The sequence below is a fragment of the Esox lucius genome, chromosome 9 (genome assembly GCF_011004845.1).
Source record: "Esox lucius isolate fEsoLuc1 chromosome 9, fEsoLuc1.pri, whole genome shotgun sequence".
Lineage (NCBI taxonomy): Eukaryota > Metazoa > Chordata > Actinopteri > Esociformes > Esocidae > Esox > Esox lucius.
Window position 1 is genome coordinate 21,376,024 of NC_047577.1, and position 17,455 is coordinate 21,393,478.

Below are 17,455 nucleotides of genomic sequence, written 5' to 3' on the forward strand. Positions count from 1 at the left end.
AATGTGGTATATGGCTAATATACCACTGCTAAGTGCTGTTCTTAGGCACAACACAAGTCATAGTGCCTGGATAAAGCCCCTAACCATGGTGTATTGGCTATTCAACTCCAATCCTGAGATATTTATTGCTATTATAATGTGTAATTAGGACTGTAAAAAGTATTTCTTACTTGTCATACCTGTACAGACTTATATACCACAGTTTTAAGCCAATCACCATTCAGCATTTCAATAACCAAGTTTATAAACATGGTAAAATCAATGAGTGAATACCATAGCAGACATTTTATTAAGAAATTACTGGAAATTACTGAATGAGATGAATTTCATAACCTGGGAGTCAATCATAAAAAAGTTTAATAACACAAGATATCCACAAATATAAAACTGGAATGAATAATGTATAAATTTCACAAACAGGATTATTTATATGTACAAAATATGTTTTTAAGACAAATTGCACTTGATTCCAGCTTAAATTCTCAGTGAAGTATGTTAATTACAGTTTTAAATGACTGTATGTCACATTAATTGCTGTGTGCTTATTGACATTTTTATTTACCTGTGCCTCCTTTAGCCCTAGAAATGCTCAGTCTGAACATGTGGGTTTTAGGAAACTTATTTGAGTATATTTACGGAAAGTATGCAGAGACATTAATTTTGTCATGTAATTATTTTAAAATTATTAAATTATGTTTTTTTACAATCAATCTACAAACTACTCCGCAATGGCAAATACCTATTTTTTTTACATTAGTTAATAACAAAAAACTTAAATGTTATGTGCACAAATTATTTCCTGGTATGACACCATAAATTGACCTTAGATTAATTCTGTGTACTTTTATCATCCGTGAGATGTCTCTAAAACCTGATTGGATTCCACCTGTGGCAAATTAAATTGAATAGACTGGATATAGAAAGGGCACACACATGTCTACATAAGATCTCACACTTCACAGTGCATGTAAGAGCAAAAACCAAGCCTTTGTAGACCTCCGAGATGGATGTTTGTCAAGGTGTCTGGGGAAGGTAATAAAAACAATAGCTACACATTGAAAGCTCCCAGGAGCAGGATGGGCTACATGTAAAATGGAAGTTGAAATGGAAGAAGTTTTGAAGTTTGAAACCACCAAGACTCTTCCTAGAGTAAAGGGCCTTGGTCAAAAAGGGCTTTGGTCAAGGAGCTTCTCAGTAGAGATGGGAGAAACTGCCAAAAGGAGAAACATCTCTGCAACATTTCATCAGTAGAACAGGACAATGACAAAAACAGACAGCCAAAAAACACAGCCAAGGAGTTCAGTGTAAAAAAGTGTAAAATCAGTGTAAAAAAGTATACAGAGAATGTCCTGATTTAAATCAGATTGAATATGCATTTCACTTGTTGAAAAGGAGACTGAAGTCAAAAACTCCCCAAAACAAGCAACACATCAAAATGGCTACAATTAAGGCTTGGCAAAGGATGATACCAAGAGTTTGGGGATGTCAATAGGTCGCAGAGTCTTCTGTTATTTCATGCAAGGGATTTGCAACTAAATACTACCTTTAATACTTTGCTTTGGGGGATGGAATTCTGAGTGCTATTATACTTTGTTGGTAAAACATATTTCTGTTGAAACAACCAGAAATAAAAGGTGACAATTTGTATTGTCGCTTGACATTGATCTTTTAATCGTAATTCAATATGCCTCAGCAATATTGATTTTACTGTTCCAATACTTATGGACGGCACTATATATTTCTTCAGCAGTAATCTAGGGGATGAAAGCTGTAGAGAAATGTAGTATCCACTTTTCAACATTGGCATATTAACTTTTGACATCCATACAAAGTATGGAAATAACTTCGCATTAACCCTGTGCTAGTCTGTTTGTGCTCCAAACATGAAAATAGTGCTTTTAGGCTAGACCTGAAATTGGGATTTATATGCAAATAGTTAAAACCGACGAAATACATTGTGTGATTTTGAAGTAAGATACAACATTGTAAAGTACAGCTCTGGGAAACATTAGCTCTCTGACCATGGGAGAAGTGTGTCAAACAACCTTAATCAGGTTCATAGGTATTTAACACAAACTAGAATGATAATTATATCATGACACTTGGCCTTTACTGTGTAAGTACTTAAATGTAGGTTCATTTCTGTAGCTTTCCACTAGTTTTCCACTGCAGCCCAATCAAATCAAGGCATAGTTAGGATGACTAATTGAAATATAATATAATGTAATTTATGAACATAAATGTGACTTCATTTAGGTTTGGAATGACAACAGTGAAAAATTAAACAAGATATAATTTGCAAAACTGCAGGAAATATGTGTGTTCAGTTTCCGGTATCACTGTAGAGCTCAACAGTACTGGAACTCAGAATCCTGCTCTGCCTTAGCCTCCTGCCACTTACTGGACTCTGTAAAGAGACAAATACAGAAGGTGGGAGACACAGATTATGTAAAAAAGTGCTTTATCACCTAACTTGTTCCAGAAAACAGAACAGACATGTTTCCTGGGTGGACTGAGGTAAACTCTGGCAAGCAGCCAGCTATTACAATGCTTGAAAGGCCATAATGCAAACTAAGCAGAAGTATAAATGGAATTTCCACTAGGGGGGGGTGTTACCTGAAAGGAGTCATCATCGTCACTGCTCTTGTTCAAGTAGTTCAGAGAGGCAGCCCGTTTCATACTGCAGAAAAGAAAAACAGCAATTACCGACTGGGTTAAAGGTAGACTGAGCAAAGTCATTGAGAGGCTTAGCTTAATGATTCAACGCTCTTAGTTTACAATTTACTTTTTGCATGGGTCACATTGCTGAGTGTGTAGTTGGGCAGTGTCATTGTTTGTGTTAGAGGCCACTTAAAATATACTGGACCTAAGAACAGACAAGTGTGTATCACGTTTTAATTTTGACATTATCATTCCTTTATTTTGTCAAGTACATACTTCTAAATATATGATTTAGTTACTCGACTACTAAAAAAAAGTTTACTGAAATATTAGTGGGCAGAAATCTATCATATGCTGCAGCACTCTTTGTGCACCAAATGCAGCAGCTTAGAATGCAGGACATCCCTATACCACAAGATGAAAAACAAGTTAAAGTTAAATCTTTTAAATTTACGTGGATACAAATGGCTGCGGATTGTACATTTCCCTAACCTTGATGGGTAGATTTTCTGAACAACTTGTAGAGAACAGGCTACTCTGGTGAATCCCACTCATTATATCAATCTGATATTTTTTGCAAGGATTCACAATTATATTTCTCTACATATTAGAACTGAATAGCATAGCATTACGTTACAGTATAGTAAAAACCTTTTCTATAATGTGGCAAAAACACAATAGGTTTGAGTTTGTCCATAATCAGTCAATCATATAACATTTAAACTACTGCATTAAGAGTATACTGCATTAAGGAGTTAAGTGTATATAAAAACAATATACAATAAAAACAACAATACAATAAATAAACAAAATAATTTTAATACATAATAACATTAATGGTAAAAACTATGCAACTTTTGCTGCTGTGTCAAATTGCAGAATGTAATCAAATCATCCAGGTCTCATATCCTTGGCTTTTCAAAAGCCAATTGAGTCTGAACTACAGTTTTCATAAGGATATAGATATTTGCTTTATTTATATTTTTTACCACAGGAAAAACCTATTTTGGTCCATATAATCAAACATTTTAATGGCTTTATCTGCAAAAAAGGAGTAGCAGTACTGAAATCTGAAAGCCAAATTAGCAGGTATTTGAATGATGTGGTTCAGTTCTTAATTTAATTAGATGGTATAAATTTCTACAACGGTTGCTTTACTCAAACTGAATCCTTACATTTAGGACAGCAAATTTTGATCACTGTGTGTTTGTTTCTCTCTCTTACTTGGGGTTGCGTGGCTCAGGGGGTCCGTTTCCCTGTAGTTTCTTCACTAGCAACTCACTGCTTCGACGTATGACGTCCCTGATTCTACCCATCGATCCTGCTCTCCTCAGAGCCCCACTGCCATCCTGAAACAATACCAGGGTCAGACAGTTCACTCAGTCTCCCAATCCATTCCTGAGAAAACCCTGCTCTGACAATACAGATTAGTTTTTTTGCTGGCATAAAAAACGACAGGCAATACTATGGTGTTTCAGGGGTGTATCCCACAAGCAATTAAAATGGCTAACTCAGGTGTCTCCTTTCCTTCATCTGTACAGATTGAAAAGTACTAGACGAGAAAAAGTTGATACCATTTTATACTGGTTACTATTTTTCACTGTCCACATTCAAATCGGTAGTGTCAAAATGGTGGTCTGGCAGCTATTTTAAGTGTACCCATTAACATGAGTAATTTGTTTAATCAAATCAGTCAATTTAAATAAATTCACTAGGCCATAATCTATATTTCACATGACTGAGATAACATATGCATCTGTTGGTTACAGGTACACAAAAATGGTAGAAGTGTGCATCAGAAAAACAGCCTGTATCTGGTGTGACCAACATTTGCCTCATGCCGCTCAACACATCTTCGCATAGAGTTGATCCGACAATTGATTGTGGCCTGTGGAAGATTGTTCCACTCTGCTTCAATTGCCGTGTGAAGTAGCTGGATTTGTATGATTGGTATGTATGATTTCTATGACACGTATGATTATTAGGTCATTAGTGGGTCACTCAAATTGCCACCAATGAAGTGAAAAGGTAGTGTTTGTTGTCCGTAGCTTATGCATGGCCATGTCATAACGCACCACGACCTTTGGGTACTCTGTTAACACCATTGACATCAGCAAACCACTCATACACAAACCTTTCCTGAGGTGGATTCTGATAGTTTGCACAGAAATTATTCCGGTTGCGTGAACGCAGTATCATCGCTGACCTGACTGATGGTCTCAGATGATCCTTTAGGTGAAGAATCCAAGTTTGGAAGTCCTGGGCTGGCATGGTCGGTGGATTTCAGGCCAGTTGGACAGACTGGCCTGAAATCTATAAACAACAACGAAGGCAACTTATGGTAAAATAGGTCACGCATCCTTGGAGGTCTGGAAACAATTGTATATAAAATAAGGTTGGAAATGTGGGGCTTCTAGCGCTGGTGTGGTTGGTTTGGTTCAAAACTGTTCTCCCTTTACGTTCTAAAATATATTCTAGAGAGTAGTTAGTTCCATATGCTAGTCTGCAACCTTGCCGTAAATAGAAGAAAACTTGGAGGAAATTGTTAATGTTATTCTGATCTGGGACTAACGTGCTGTATTTACCAAATTCAATAAATGTATTCATTGTCACTCCTCTGTTTAAACATGGTACTAAAGAAAATAGGTTTTGGCATTAATTTGACTATACAAAATAGTATCAGCATTTTGTCCAGTGAACCAGCGGCCCTCTGAAAATACTGACTCACAAAATGAAGTTACCTTTTGTAACTCTGTCCAATGGGTTTGAATGGGTTGATGGCGTAACTCATTTAAATTGGGTTTCACTTGTTTCATCCAAATTTGTTCAGGCCAGGCCTTGCATATTGCATAGCTAATGGTAGGGAAATTAACATTAAATTGGCTGCCAAGTGGTCTCGTGGACATGTACTCAGAATGCCAACTAAACATTCATTCAAAACTCTGTGGCATTGTGACAGTACTGTACATTTTAACTCTTCAGTGACATTTTATGTCCCTAGCAAAAGGTGTACCCATATACTTATTTTGCAGTTCAATCAGCAATGTTCAGTGATCTGTTTAGACAACACAGCACGCCAGTTTAGGCAGAGGGACTCAAGAAAACAGCAGTAGCCAAGCTGTGGAGTAAAAGGTGAGGGATGAAACAGCAACCAGGGTGCTACTGCCCTACTTCATACGGCTATACACCCAAGCCTATTCTATTCTTGCCGGACCACGTAAGTGGAGCCGGCTAGGAAGAGTGAAGGTCTCTTACTGAGGGAGTGACTGACTGCCTACCCCTTGTTAAATAGCGTAGTGGTTAGAGACGCGGACCGCCATGCATGGGGACCCGTGTTTGAGCCTCGTCATAGTCAAAACTGATTATGCGTTAGGATTTGTTCAGGACAGACAAAAACGTTGCTGGCTACAACCTTCAGCAGCTCCATTATAGAAAGCCAAAAATTAAACTGTTTATGGTTATATTGTGACTTTTTCTGGTGGATTTGCATGTATGTATCCGCCGTGCATGCTTTTAGGGGTAATGTCGGCAAGATCACAAGCCCTTGGTCAATAAAAAAGGAGGGGTTTCCACGAGTCTCTCGTTTTCACTTGACGAAAAAGTCAGTTATCGTCACCTACACTCACCTAAAGGATTATTAGGAACACCTGTTTAATTTCTCATTAATGCAATTATCTAATCAACCAATCACATGGCAGGTGCTTCAATGCATTTAGGGGTGTGGTCCTGGTCAAGACAATCTCCTGAACTCCAAACTGAATGTCAGAATGGGAAAGAAAGGTGATTTAAGCAATTTTGAGCGTGGCATGGTTGTTGGTGCCAGACGGGCCGGTCTGAGTATTTCACAATCTGCTCAGTTACTGGGATTTTCACGCACAACCATTTCTAGGGTTTCCAAAGAATGGTGTGAAAAGGGAAAAACATCCAGTATGCGGCAGTCCTGTGGGCGACAATGCCTTGTTGATGCTAGAGGTCAGAGAAGAATGGGCCGACTGATTCAAGCTGATAGAAGAATAACCACTCGTTACAACCGAGGAATGCACCAAAGCATTTGTGAAGCCACAACACGCACAACCTTGAGGCGGATGTGCTACAACAGCAGAAGACCCCACCGGGTACCACTCATCTCCACTACAAATAGGAAAAAGAGGCTACAATTTGCATGAGCTCTCCAAAATTGGACTATTGAAGACTGGAAGAATGTTGTCTGGTCTGATGAGTCTCGATTTCTGTTGAGACATTCAGATGGTAGAGTCAGAATTTGGCGTAACCATAATGAGAACATGGATCCATCATGCCTTGTTACCACTGTGCAGGCTGCTGGTGGTGGTGTAATGTTGTGGGGGATGTTTTCTTGGTACACTTTAGGCCCCTTAGTGCCAATTGGGCATTGTTTAAATGCCACAGCCTACCTGAGCATTGTTTCTGACCATGTCCATCCCTTTATGACCACCATGTACCCATCCTCTGATGGCTACTTCCAGCAGGATAATGCACCATGTCAAAAAGCTCAAATCATTTCAAATTGGTTTCTTGAACATGACAATGATTTCACTGTACTGAAATGGCCCCCACAGTCACCAGATCTCAACCCAATAGAGCATCTTTGGGATGTGGTGGAATGGGAACTTCGTGCCCTGGATGTGCATCCCACAAATCTCCATCAACTGCAAGATGCTATCCTATCAATATGGGCCAACATTTCTAAAGAATGCTTTCAGCACCTTGTTGAATCAATGCCACGTAGAATTAAGGCAGTTCTGAAGGCGAAAGGGGGTCAAACACAGTATTAGTATGGTGTTCCTAAAATGTATAGAGAGGTATTGTATCAACGTCCTTCACGAATGAAAGAAAAACAAGCTTTGTTGTGCAATGAAATAAAATAGCTCTGGCAGTGTAGAATTCCTCTTCAGTCTCGCCAGAAATTGCTAAATTCTTTTGACTATTCCAAGTAGTAAGTTAGTATATACTAGTAGGCCTATTACTAGCTTATAAGCTGTTAAAACAGCCAGTGGCAAAAGCCATACAGTTCATAGATGCCAATTGTGGTCTGAAACGTTAATCAGTTTAACACAATGCTTAATGATATCTAGTGAAATCTTCAAACTTGGCGTGATGTTAATGCATTACAAAATGATCTAATGTCGAGACGCTATAACCGACATTCAGCACGAGTACAGCTTTGTGGTGCAGTGGTTTAAGACAGCCTCTCACATGAGATCCGGATTTAAATCCTGATGAGGGCAACAACATTAATCTGATCGCGGGCTGGACAAATTAGCCTTGTCTGGTTCCTTTTCTCATTTTAGTATTTGTTTGTTGTGTGTTGGTGTGATTACTGTGGCTTATGTGAAACATGGATGAAGACACTGTCAATCTTTCCTTTATGTTGCTTGCTACCTTTAGGGTACTTATTTCAACAGCTACAGTGTAGTTGATATAGCATGGTCATGGTGCTTGCAATGCCACAGTTCTGGAATGCTTGTTATATGCATGTTTTTTACATTTAATCCAACGCCAGCATTCATCATAAAAAAAATTGGCTCATGGATTGGAGCTGTGAGGCATAGTCAGTGAGGGCATTATAAAGATTACAATAAAATGTACATTTCCAGTTGGAGACAGAAAAGATAACTGGAAATCACAATGTCACTAAAACATTTTACATTTTGTGGTTACAGTACAGGATATGCATTTCTGCAAACTGGAAAACATGTTTCTTTTTGGTAACTAAACAACAACAAAAACTACATAAAAACAAGAAATGGAAGCAGGCAAGCCTAGTTCAGCTGGCCCGCAATTAGAAGTGATGAATGTTGTTGCCCTCTATGCATTCAAACCAAGGTGTCCAATGTGAGAGGCTGTGTCTTTAACCACTACACCACTAAGCTATACGTGTCAAGTGTCGGTATAGCGTTTCATCATGTTGTCACGCATTAACCAACACACCTAGTTTATATTTCACAAGACACCATGAAGCATTGTGTTAAACTGACTAACATTTCTTATTAAGTTTACTTCCACCACAAATAGCATCTATGAACTGTATGGCTTCTGCCACCTTATTAGCCAGTAACAGTTTTACTAGTATCTACTAACTTACCGCTTGTAATAGTCATAAGAATTGAAAAATTGCTAGTGAGACTGAAGAACTTTACACTGCCAAATCCATTCACTTTCATGGCACAACATTGTTTGTTTTTCTTTCATTCATAAAGGACACTGATACAATAACTATCAATATAGGCGATGATTACTGACTTTTACATCAAGTGCAAAGATAAGAGAATCGTGGAAACCCCTCTTTTACTGCACAAAGGGTTGTGATCTACTGTATATTACCCCAAAAAGCATGCACTGATGTGTACTTGTCGCAATATAACCATAAACAATTTAATTTTAAGTTTACTATAACGTAGCTACTGAAGGTTGTAGTCAGCTAAGTTTTTGTTTATCCTGAAAAATGTCTAATGCTCGAACACCGGTCCCCTGCATGGCAGTCTGTGTCTAACCATTATGCATTTAATAAGGGTTGGTAGGTCGGTTGGTCACTCACTCAGTAAGAGACATTTGCTCTTCTTGGCCGGCTCCGCTTACACGATCTGGCAAAAATCCATTACAAATCCTCTAAAACATGTACGATTTGAATGGTTCCGAAATGGAAAGTAGATGCTGTACCACCAATGCAAAAACCCACTTCTTTGGGAAAAGATTACAGATTAAAATATGAAATGGCTCTTACCAAGCCATTGCTCAAACATACTCTCTGACCAGTTGTCTGTACCTAACCAAGTGTGCAGATACAAGCTCAGTTTTGTCTTAAATAATAATGAATATGATAATATAAACAAGGTGAAGATCAATTCCTAGATAAACATGTTCTAAGATGATTATGAATGTGCCCTGATCTCAAATTGATGCTTTAATCGAATTTTCATGTCTCCCCTTTTCTATGCAGAATGCACTCATTCACTTTCTTCAAGCTTGTAAAAACATTGGATTGGTGTAGGCCAGAGCTGGAGCAAGTGGAAATTTCCACCATAGTCTTTACATAAGTGTTCCATTTAGAGGGAAGTATGAATACAAGGTAGGATCAGTCCATGAAAGGGAGTGGGGGTTTGAGTGTAAAATTCAGGTAGGAGGTAAAATCTAATTGAATCTGATGCTTCTGAATATGGAAGTGTCTTTTAGTGTGGCAGTGAAGCCAACATGTTCCAGAGCTTCCGGGTAGAAAACTAGGTCAATCAGGAGGGGCATGTGTGGGTGAGGTAAAGCGCCTCTTGAATGTGTGGTATTCCCTGACGTTGCTATACACAAGCATCCAGCCAAAGAAAAGCGGGTGCTCAAAATGAGTCTTTATTTTCAGTCAGTGTCAAACAAGGTTAAGAGACACATCCATAACACTGGAACAAAGCGAAGTTGGTGTGCATACACAACACCGGGACAGGATTAGCACTAATGTGACACAGTTCAATCCTCCACTACGTAGGCCTAACTAGCTGGAAAACCCAGTGTGTCTCCGAATTGGCAAGCTCCACCATTACTGCTTTGGCTCTACTACTGCTGCTGCTGCTTTTCCAGAAGGTTAGCAACATTGGTGAAGCTTCTTTACAAGGACAGAAATGTCACATAGACATGGCAATTGCATTTTCACGTGGTTACAATACTGTGGTTACTTCTACCTATACAACAACTATACTTTAACTATTTCAAAGTATAATCTCAAGGTAGTGCATATGTTTTGATATCGCACATGCACTTTCTTTTAAACCAATATCTGCAAATGCACAATATGTAATCAAGTATATACCTGCACTGATTATAAAGGAGTTACACAAGGTCAAAGTGTCTTCAAGAGTCGAGGCATACGTTGAATACAGGTCATTTCCATTTGGTGGTGTTGGCTAATACTGAGAAGACTGACTAGCTAGAGGGTTTGTCACTACTAGATATGTTCACGCTAAAATACATTGCTCCCTTCTTCTGACTGAAATATGGGAAATCAGTGAGCACAGTTTAAACTAGTGTTGAAAACATTTAATACTCAGTTAACATAACGTTGTTCAGCATGGCCTCACAATATGATTGCATCTAAAATATAACCCTTATCGAAAGCTGGCAAAGTTATCCCTAAAATTTGGTGTCAATGTATAACATGTAGCTAATGAACAGCTAGGTTACAAGGTAGCTAGGTTGTTGGCTGACAAGATAGCTGACCTTTGTTTCATGTGCCATGGCTGTTAATAGAGGTGTCACAAACTGACATAAGTTTATTTCTGTTTTTCCTGGGAGAGTAAAGCAAGCTTTTAAGAGATAAGGATTTAAGAAAACTGGAACTACAAAGGGAGAGCTGTGGGAGGAACAACACACAGACCAATGACCTTTAAAGAAATAACAGACCTTTCACTCAGAAGCTTAAACAACACAATGTCAAATAAAAACAGTTTGTGCTGCAGAGTCCATTAACAGTTGCGTTTCTGGTGTGTGAACATTTTCAATGGGTAGTTCAATATATTAAATGGTTATCTTTTGTTTCCAGAGAAAATCCATTTAAATAAGCTGTAGCTTTTGAGAAGCAAGTTGCAAAATACCATTAAAATTCAAAATCCAAATATCTGACACCACAACTACCAAGTGGTTTCTCTTTAAAGTCAATGTGATAGGCACTGACACCACCATCATTCCTGAACCTGTGGCTACATGACTATCATAGTAGCTTAAAATATTCAACAACTTCTTACAGCCACATGGCCATGGAAAAAAACATTAGAAATATGACCTATATTTTTTTTTTACAAATGTAAACATAAAATGAGAGGAATAAAAAATACATAGATCTCCGTTGTCAATAAAACAAATCAGAAAATCAATAAGTAAACTCAGAAGGTGCTTGTAAGTAGTAACATGACCAAGAATCATTATAATAATGTCACAATATTTCTTTTCTTTTCTTACATTTCCTATTTAGGTTCCCATGTAACATAAAAGTATGCAAAGATATTTTACAAGGGTAATGGTCACGCTGAAAACATGTTGCAAGTTAACAAAATAATTGAAAATAAAAAAAGGCACCTAGGCAGTAAAATCCTGGTCAGATATCAGAAAAATAAAACACTGTTGTAGCTAGTTGCTCTGCACTGTTGAATACTTCTATAGCAGGATTACAATAAAATTCAAACAGGATACAAATTCAGCCTCATTTGCTAGCTGAATAATCATTAATGCCATTACAAATATCATATAATAGTTGCATACAAGCAAGAGAGAGGGAAAAGCAAATAGACAAATTCAAAGCTTTGATACTTGTTTCCATTGTTCCATAGACCAAATGACAAACTAATAAGAGTGGAATATGGATGTAGTGGTACATGCTTTTCTACCAGACCATGTCACTGGGTGGCTCAGTCTGCACTGTGACCATTTAAACATAAAAATATATATTCATTACAAATAAAAGTAGTTCCCTCCCATTTTGTTTTTGTTCGCATTTTTAAAGAAATGTTTTGCCAATGTTTTCACAGAGCAGACTGAACCGAGCTGTCCCCTTCTGAGGTTTGGTTAGAATATGTACCGTTAGATCCCTAAAATGTACCATAGAAGTGATTGAGAAAAAGAGGGGGAGGGATGGTGAAACAAAGGCAGATGATGCATCACGATGAGATATGAGGATGTGAGCGAGATATCTAGAGAGAGGGAGAAAGAAAATGCCAGATAAGAGCGGGGGAAGAAGCAGAGACAGAGAGACTGAGTACGGGTAAATTAGTTTTGAGATGGAATTGGAAGTGGGCAGGAAGGAGGTGTCCTGCATAAGAGATAAGAAGAGATTTCCATGGAGGAATCGACAAGGGGCATCCATTTTGAATCGACTGCAGTGACTTGATTGGTTGAGGAGAGTGGTGTCAAGAAGGTTATCCTGCTGATTTAGGCCTAATAAAGAAGAGAAAAGGAGTGAGAAGAGGGAAAGAGAACAATAAAAGATAGAGAGGAGAAGAGTAAAAAGAAGAGTGGGAAATGTGGGAAGAATAGAGAAATCAGAGGTTAACTCACCCTCCTAAAGAGAAAAAGTTCCAGATTAAAAAGTCAGAACTACACCGATCAGCCATAATATTATGACCACTGACAGGTGAATTGAATAACACTGATAATCTCGTTATTATGGCACCTGTCAGTGGACGGGATATATTAGGCAGCAAGTGAACATTCTGTCCTCAAAGTTGATGTGTTAGAAGCAGGGAAAATGGCCAAGCATAAGGATCTGAGTGACTTTGACAAGGGCCAAATTGTGATGGCTAGAAGACTGGGTCAGAGCATCTCCAAAATTGCAGAGCTTGTAGGGTTTTCCCAGTCTGCAGTGGTCAGTACCTATCAAAAGTGGTCCAAAGAAGGAAAAGCGGTGAACTGGCGACAGGGTCATGGGTTGGCCAAGGCTCATTGATGCACGTGGGGAGCGAAGGCTGGCCTGTGTGGTCCGATCCAACAGACGAGCTACTGTAGCTGAAATTGCTGAAAAAGTGAATGCTGGTACTGATAGAAAGGTGTCAGAACACACAGTGCATCGCAGTTTGTTGCGTGTGGGGCTGCATAGCCACAGACCAGTCAGGGTGCCCATGCTGACCCCTGTCCACTGCTGAAAGCGCCTACAATGGGCATGTGAGCATCAGAACTGGACCACAGAGCAATGGAAGAAGGTGGCCTGGTTTGATAAATCATTATTCCTTTTACATCACGTGGATGGCCGGGGGCATGTGCATCGCTTACCTGGAGAACACATGGCACCAGGATGCACTATGGGAAGGTGGCAAGCCAGCGGAGGCAGTGTGATGCTTTGGGCAATGTCCTGATGGAAATCCTTGGGTCCTGCCATTCAGGTGGATGTTACTTTGGCATGAACCACCTACCTACACATTGATGCAGACCATGTGCACCCTTTCATGGCAACGGTATTCCCCGATGGCATTGGTCTCTTTCAGCAGGATAATCGCCGCAAAAATGGTTCAGGAATGGTTTGAGGAACACAATGAGTTCAAGGTGTTGACCTGTAAAGTCCCCAGATCTCAATCCAATCGAGCATCTGTGGGATGTGCTGGCCAAAAGTCTGATCCATGGAGGCCCCACCTCGCAACTTACAGGACTTAAAGGATCTGCTGCTAACGTCTTGGTGCCAGATACCACAGCACACCTTCAAAGGTCTGGTGGAGTCCATGTCTTGACTGTCAGGGCTGTTTTGGCAGTAAAAGGGGAGCTACACAATATTAGGCAGGTGATCATAATGTCATGGCTGATCGGTGTATGTGTTGATTACAATATTATTTTTGCAATGAACAGAAATGAGTAAATCACACCAATATCCAACATGACTGTACATATACATTTCATATGTAATTACATGTAATAGATAACTTTTTAGAATCTGGTCATGCTATACTAAACTTAAGTTCCGCTACCATGACAGCAGCGATTCAATTGTGCTGTAATGCAGAACTTCAGTGATAGCGATTGAATGGAGTATAAGGTCACAAAAGATTGACAATTAGATCAAGGTAATTATTAGAAAAGGTTTAGAAAACACAGAACATATTTTCAGTATTCGCTACTCAGCAGTCTGCATTATTAGTGAGCCAGCTAATGACTACAGAATTACAGGGAGCCACAGTAAAGATCGAGGCCCATCAGGGCAGTCTAGCTCACCCCTAAACGCAGTGTGCAACCATCACATTTAGGGCCTAGGCCTTGAGAAATCGGCTTGAACCCTGCTTATAAACGCTTCCATATTAATCGAATTACACACTAAGATGGATACAGAATATAAGGTTTGTGGTTTAAAAAAGGCCTTTGGAATAACAAGTTGATGACAAAGAACCAAGTCTTTCTAAATAAAAAAACAAGAAGTTAAGGGGTGTGTGTCAACGTGAGTGTGTCAACGTGAGTGTGTCAACGTGAGTGTGTAGTGCCTACGTACCCCGTTCCAGTCCACACTGCCATCCTCCCCAGCCTCAGAGGCACTCTCATATTTGACACTGCTCAGACTCTCCCTGCTCCTTCTCCTGTCTCCATCCTTCTGGACCTCCACCACACCCTGAACACACGAACACACACTTCATTTAGGAGTTTGCACCGTCTTTTTTATTTAGGCATGTTTTTTCTAAATCAAAATAGTTGTTTCTAAAAGGTTCTGTACTGTTCTGTGTTTTGTTCAATAGATATTTCTTTTGTCATGGAATGTGGGTGTATAACTCAGGGATTCAGATCGTGGCTGCATAAGTGGAAGGTTTTAAGAGTGTGACAGAAACTGACCTGTTTTCGGGACCTTAACGCACACTCCTCCAGGGTCTCCGCGGCTTCAATTTTGCCTTGCCGACGGTACAGAGCTCCCAGATTACGCAGCGTGGTGTTGACAGTGGGGCTGAGCGACACACAAGCACCAAAGTCAATTCAAAAATCACCCAAAGTGCATAAAAAGATATGCAAATCAGCATCAATCCCTTGCTTTGGAAGCCATTTCCAGTCTGAGCGTAATTACTTACCTGTTCACCTTGCAGTTTTTATACCAGCCGCCATAATCTCCGTAGCCCTCTTTGCTTTGCTGAAATGGGAACAGAGAAGGATACATGTCACAACAGAATAAAAATCTAGGGGAAACCTTATGTTTAAATCAGCCCATTATTGACTATTCGCGATGCACACCTTGCCTTGAGGCTTCACACTGGGAAGAGCTTATAGTTGTAATGGCTCAATGTACATAATATGGTGTCATAGCACTGAGTCCGCCCATGACAAAGCACATGCTTAACAACCAGGACTGAGAATTATACAATTAACCACTTCTGATCTAAATGGGCACCACTGCCACCTGCCTGATCATGCCCTGCTATCCAACACCAAAACAAAGTTGACAGTCACCTTGCTTTCCTCACGCTCCTCGGCATGCATCCATATTGGCTTGTTCTCAGCTGCAGGGACACAGAGGAGAAAAAGAAAGATGTGCTGTGTGCCGGCAATAACATCCCCAATGAGTTACAGATGTTAAACCAATGGCAGGATACAGACCTAGACACCTGTAAAATGCAGACTTTGTTCCGGCTTTTGTGTAACAAGATCCCATTGAAAACTCTCAGTTTTAATGGTTTGAGATGTTGAAACAACGTTAAAACAGAGCCGAGGAGTGAATTCTACCAGCCAAACAAAACACGTAATTTATAAGAAGTTGTCAGAGTGTTTTATTTAAATTCAAATTCAGGCAGGTCCTTCAGTGGCTGTCATATAGAAATGGTATTTGTACAATTGTAACTTGGACTAAACTTTCATTCACACCCCTAACTTATTATTTCTCCTCCTACTTTATCTCTTCAAAATAATCTCCTCCCCTTCAATTAGTTGATGCCAATTTTTCTATTAAACTGTGCATTATATCAGCATGGAAAGAAGAGACAAGTTCAAAATTATGTCTCAAATTTATTCAGAATATGGAAAAGGAAATAAAGTAAGCATGGAAGGCACAGGGTGAACAAATTATAAACATGAAATGAAAAATGTATATAAAAGTTTACATTCTTGAGATGTATTATGAATAAAAATTACATACAATGAAGTGCATTTAATCAACTGATTCCATTAAAAAGATAAATCATTCAAATCAAAATCAACAGAGTATTGTGTAAAAAGCAAAACAGCAAAATCATAATGTAATTGCAAAAAGACAATGGAAAGACAGAAAAATAAAAGATACAATGTGGTAGTTTCCTTAAAAAATGATGGCATGGAAATAACACTGTTCATCAAGACGAACTACTTACTAAATAAAAGCTTTGTGGATGTAGAACCCCCAAACACTGGGCCAAAAGATCTGGAGTTTCATGAAGCTCCTGTGCATGAGCAAATCACCCTTCTATATGCACAACCTACACTTCACTTGTTGAGTTTCAGGCAACTCTAGTACGTGGTGCTGACCGAATAAAGTTAGATGAAATTTGAAGGAATGTCTGCAAGATCACAATGATTTAAGTTTTCTAGCCTATTTAATACTATGTTGTTGTATTCTGTAGTAAGACAAGAGCCAATTCTTCAGGTTTTACCAGTGTAACATCCATTCATTCGGTATAGTATTCATTATTTAATCTCAGTTTTACGTGGATATGTTTCTGATCTTCTTGAGTTATACAGTGTTGTTTTGAATGATTTACGGCTGATGAATGTTAGAGCTGAACTGGTTAAACTGAAGCACACCCATGTATTTTTCCCAATGGTTCAAGTCATTGAGATTTGGCCAAATAACAGAATAATCTAGTTGTGAACAATGATCCGCACATGCTCAGGTTAGGGAAGATCCGGATCTTTAGGCCCGGTGGACAAAAGATCCAGAAAAAGATCCTGGGGTCATATATCCTACGGGATTTCTTTGTCAGCATTACAAAAGCTCATGTCATGCATCTTCATGCAGGGATTACCAAAGAAAGGTAATGAAATAAGGTGGTTTCATAACAGGAGAAGAAACAGAAGAACCAAATTATAGAGTGAAACCTAAATGTACCAATATTACTATATAGTAACAATAAAACACAGAACAAAAAGTATGTATTATTACATAAGATTGTTGAACACAAAACTAACATTATATTTAGAAAAATCCCAGCCCTCATGCACAAACAAAACATAAATATCTTTGTTCACATTCTACACCGTATTTGGGAATTAGAAAATGATGGGAAATAAAATTAGCAGCACCTATGTAAATCAAGCAGCATTGTGTTTTGGTTTCAGATATTTGCATATTTTAATCTGGGGAATAAAACTACTA

The 17,455-nt window shown here is 38.9% G+C and overlaps 1 protein-coding gene across 2 annotated transcripts in view; it reads right to left on the bottom strand.

Annotated features, from left to right (window-relative positions):
• Positions 1 to 340: 340 nt before the first annotated feature.
• klc4 (kinesin light chain 4) overlaps positions 341 to 17,455 on the bottom strand; it is a 35,893-nt gene continuing 18,778 nt past the window's right edge. The window contains exons 10-16 of one of the 2 annotated variants that reach the window (XM_010873046.4): positions 15,562 to 15,611; positions 15,186 to 15,244; positions 14,956 to 15,064; positions 14,621 to 14,737; positions 3,886 to 4,010; positions 2,617 to 2,680; positions 341 to 2,407 (exon numbers count right to left, since the gene is read on the bottom strand). In XM_010873046.4, coding sequence (XP_010871348.2) covers positions 2,324 to 2,407; positions 2,617 to 2,680; positions 3,886 to 4,010; positions 14,621 to 14,737; positions 14,956 to 15,064; positions 15,186 to 15,244; positions 15,562 to 15,611 — 608 coding nt within the window. In that variant the 3' untranslated portion in view covers positions 341 to 2,323. Of the gene's footprint in view, positions 2,408 to 2,616; positions 2,681 to 3,885; positions 4,011 to 9,998; positions 12,589 to 14,620; positions 14,738 to 14,955; positions 15,065 to 15,185; positions 15,245 to 15,561; positions 15,612 to 17,455 lie in introns of those variants that run through there. The other variant, XM_010873050.3, reaches the window with a different exon arrangement.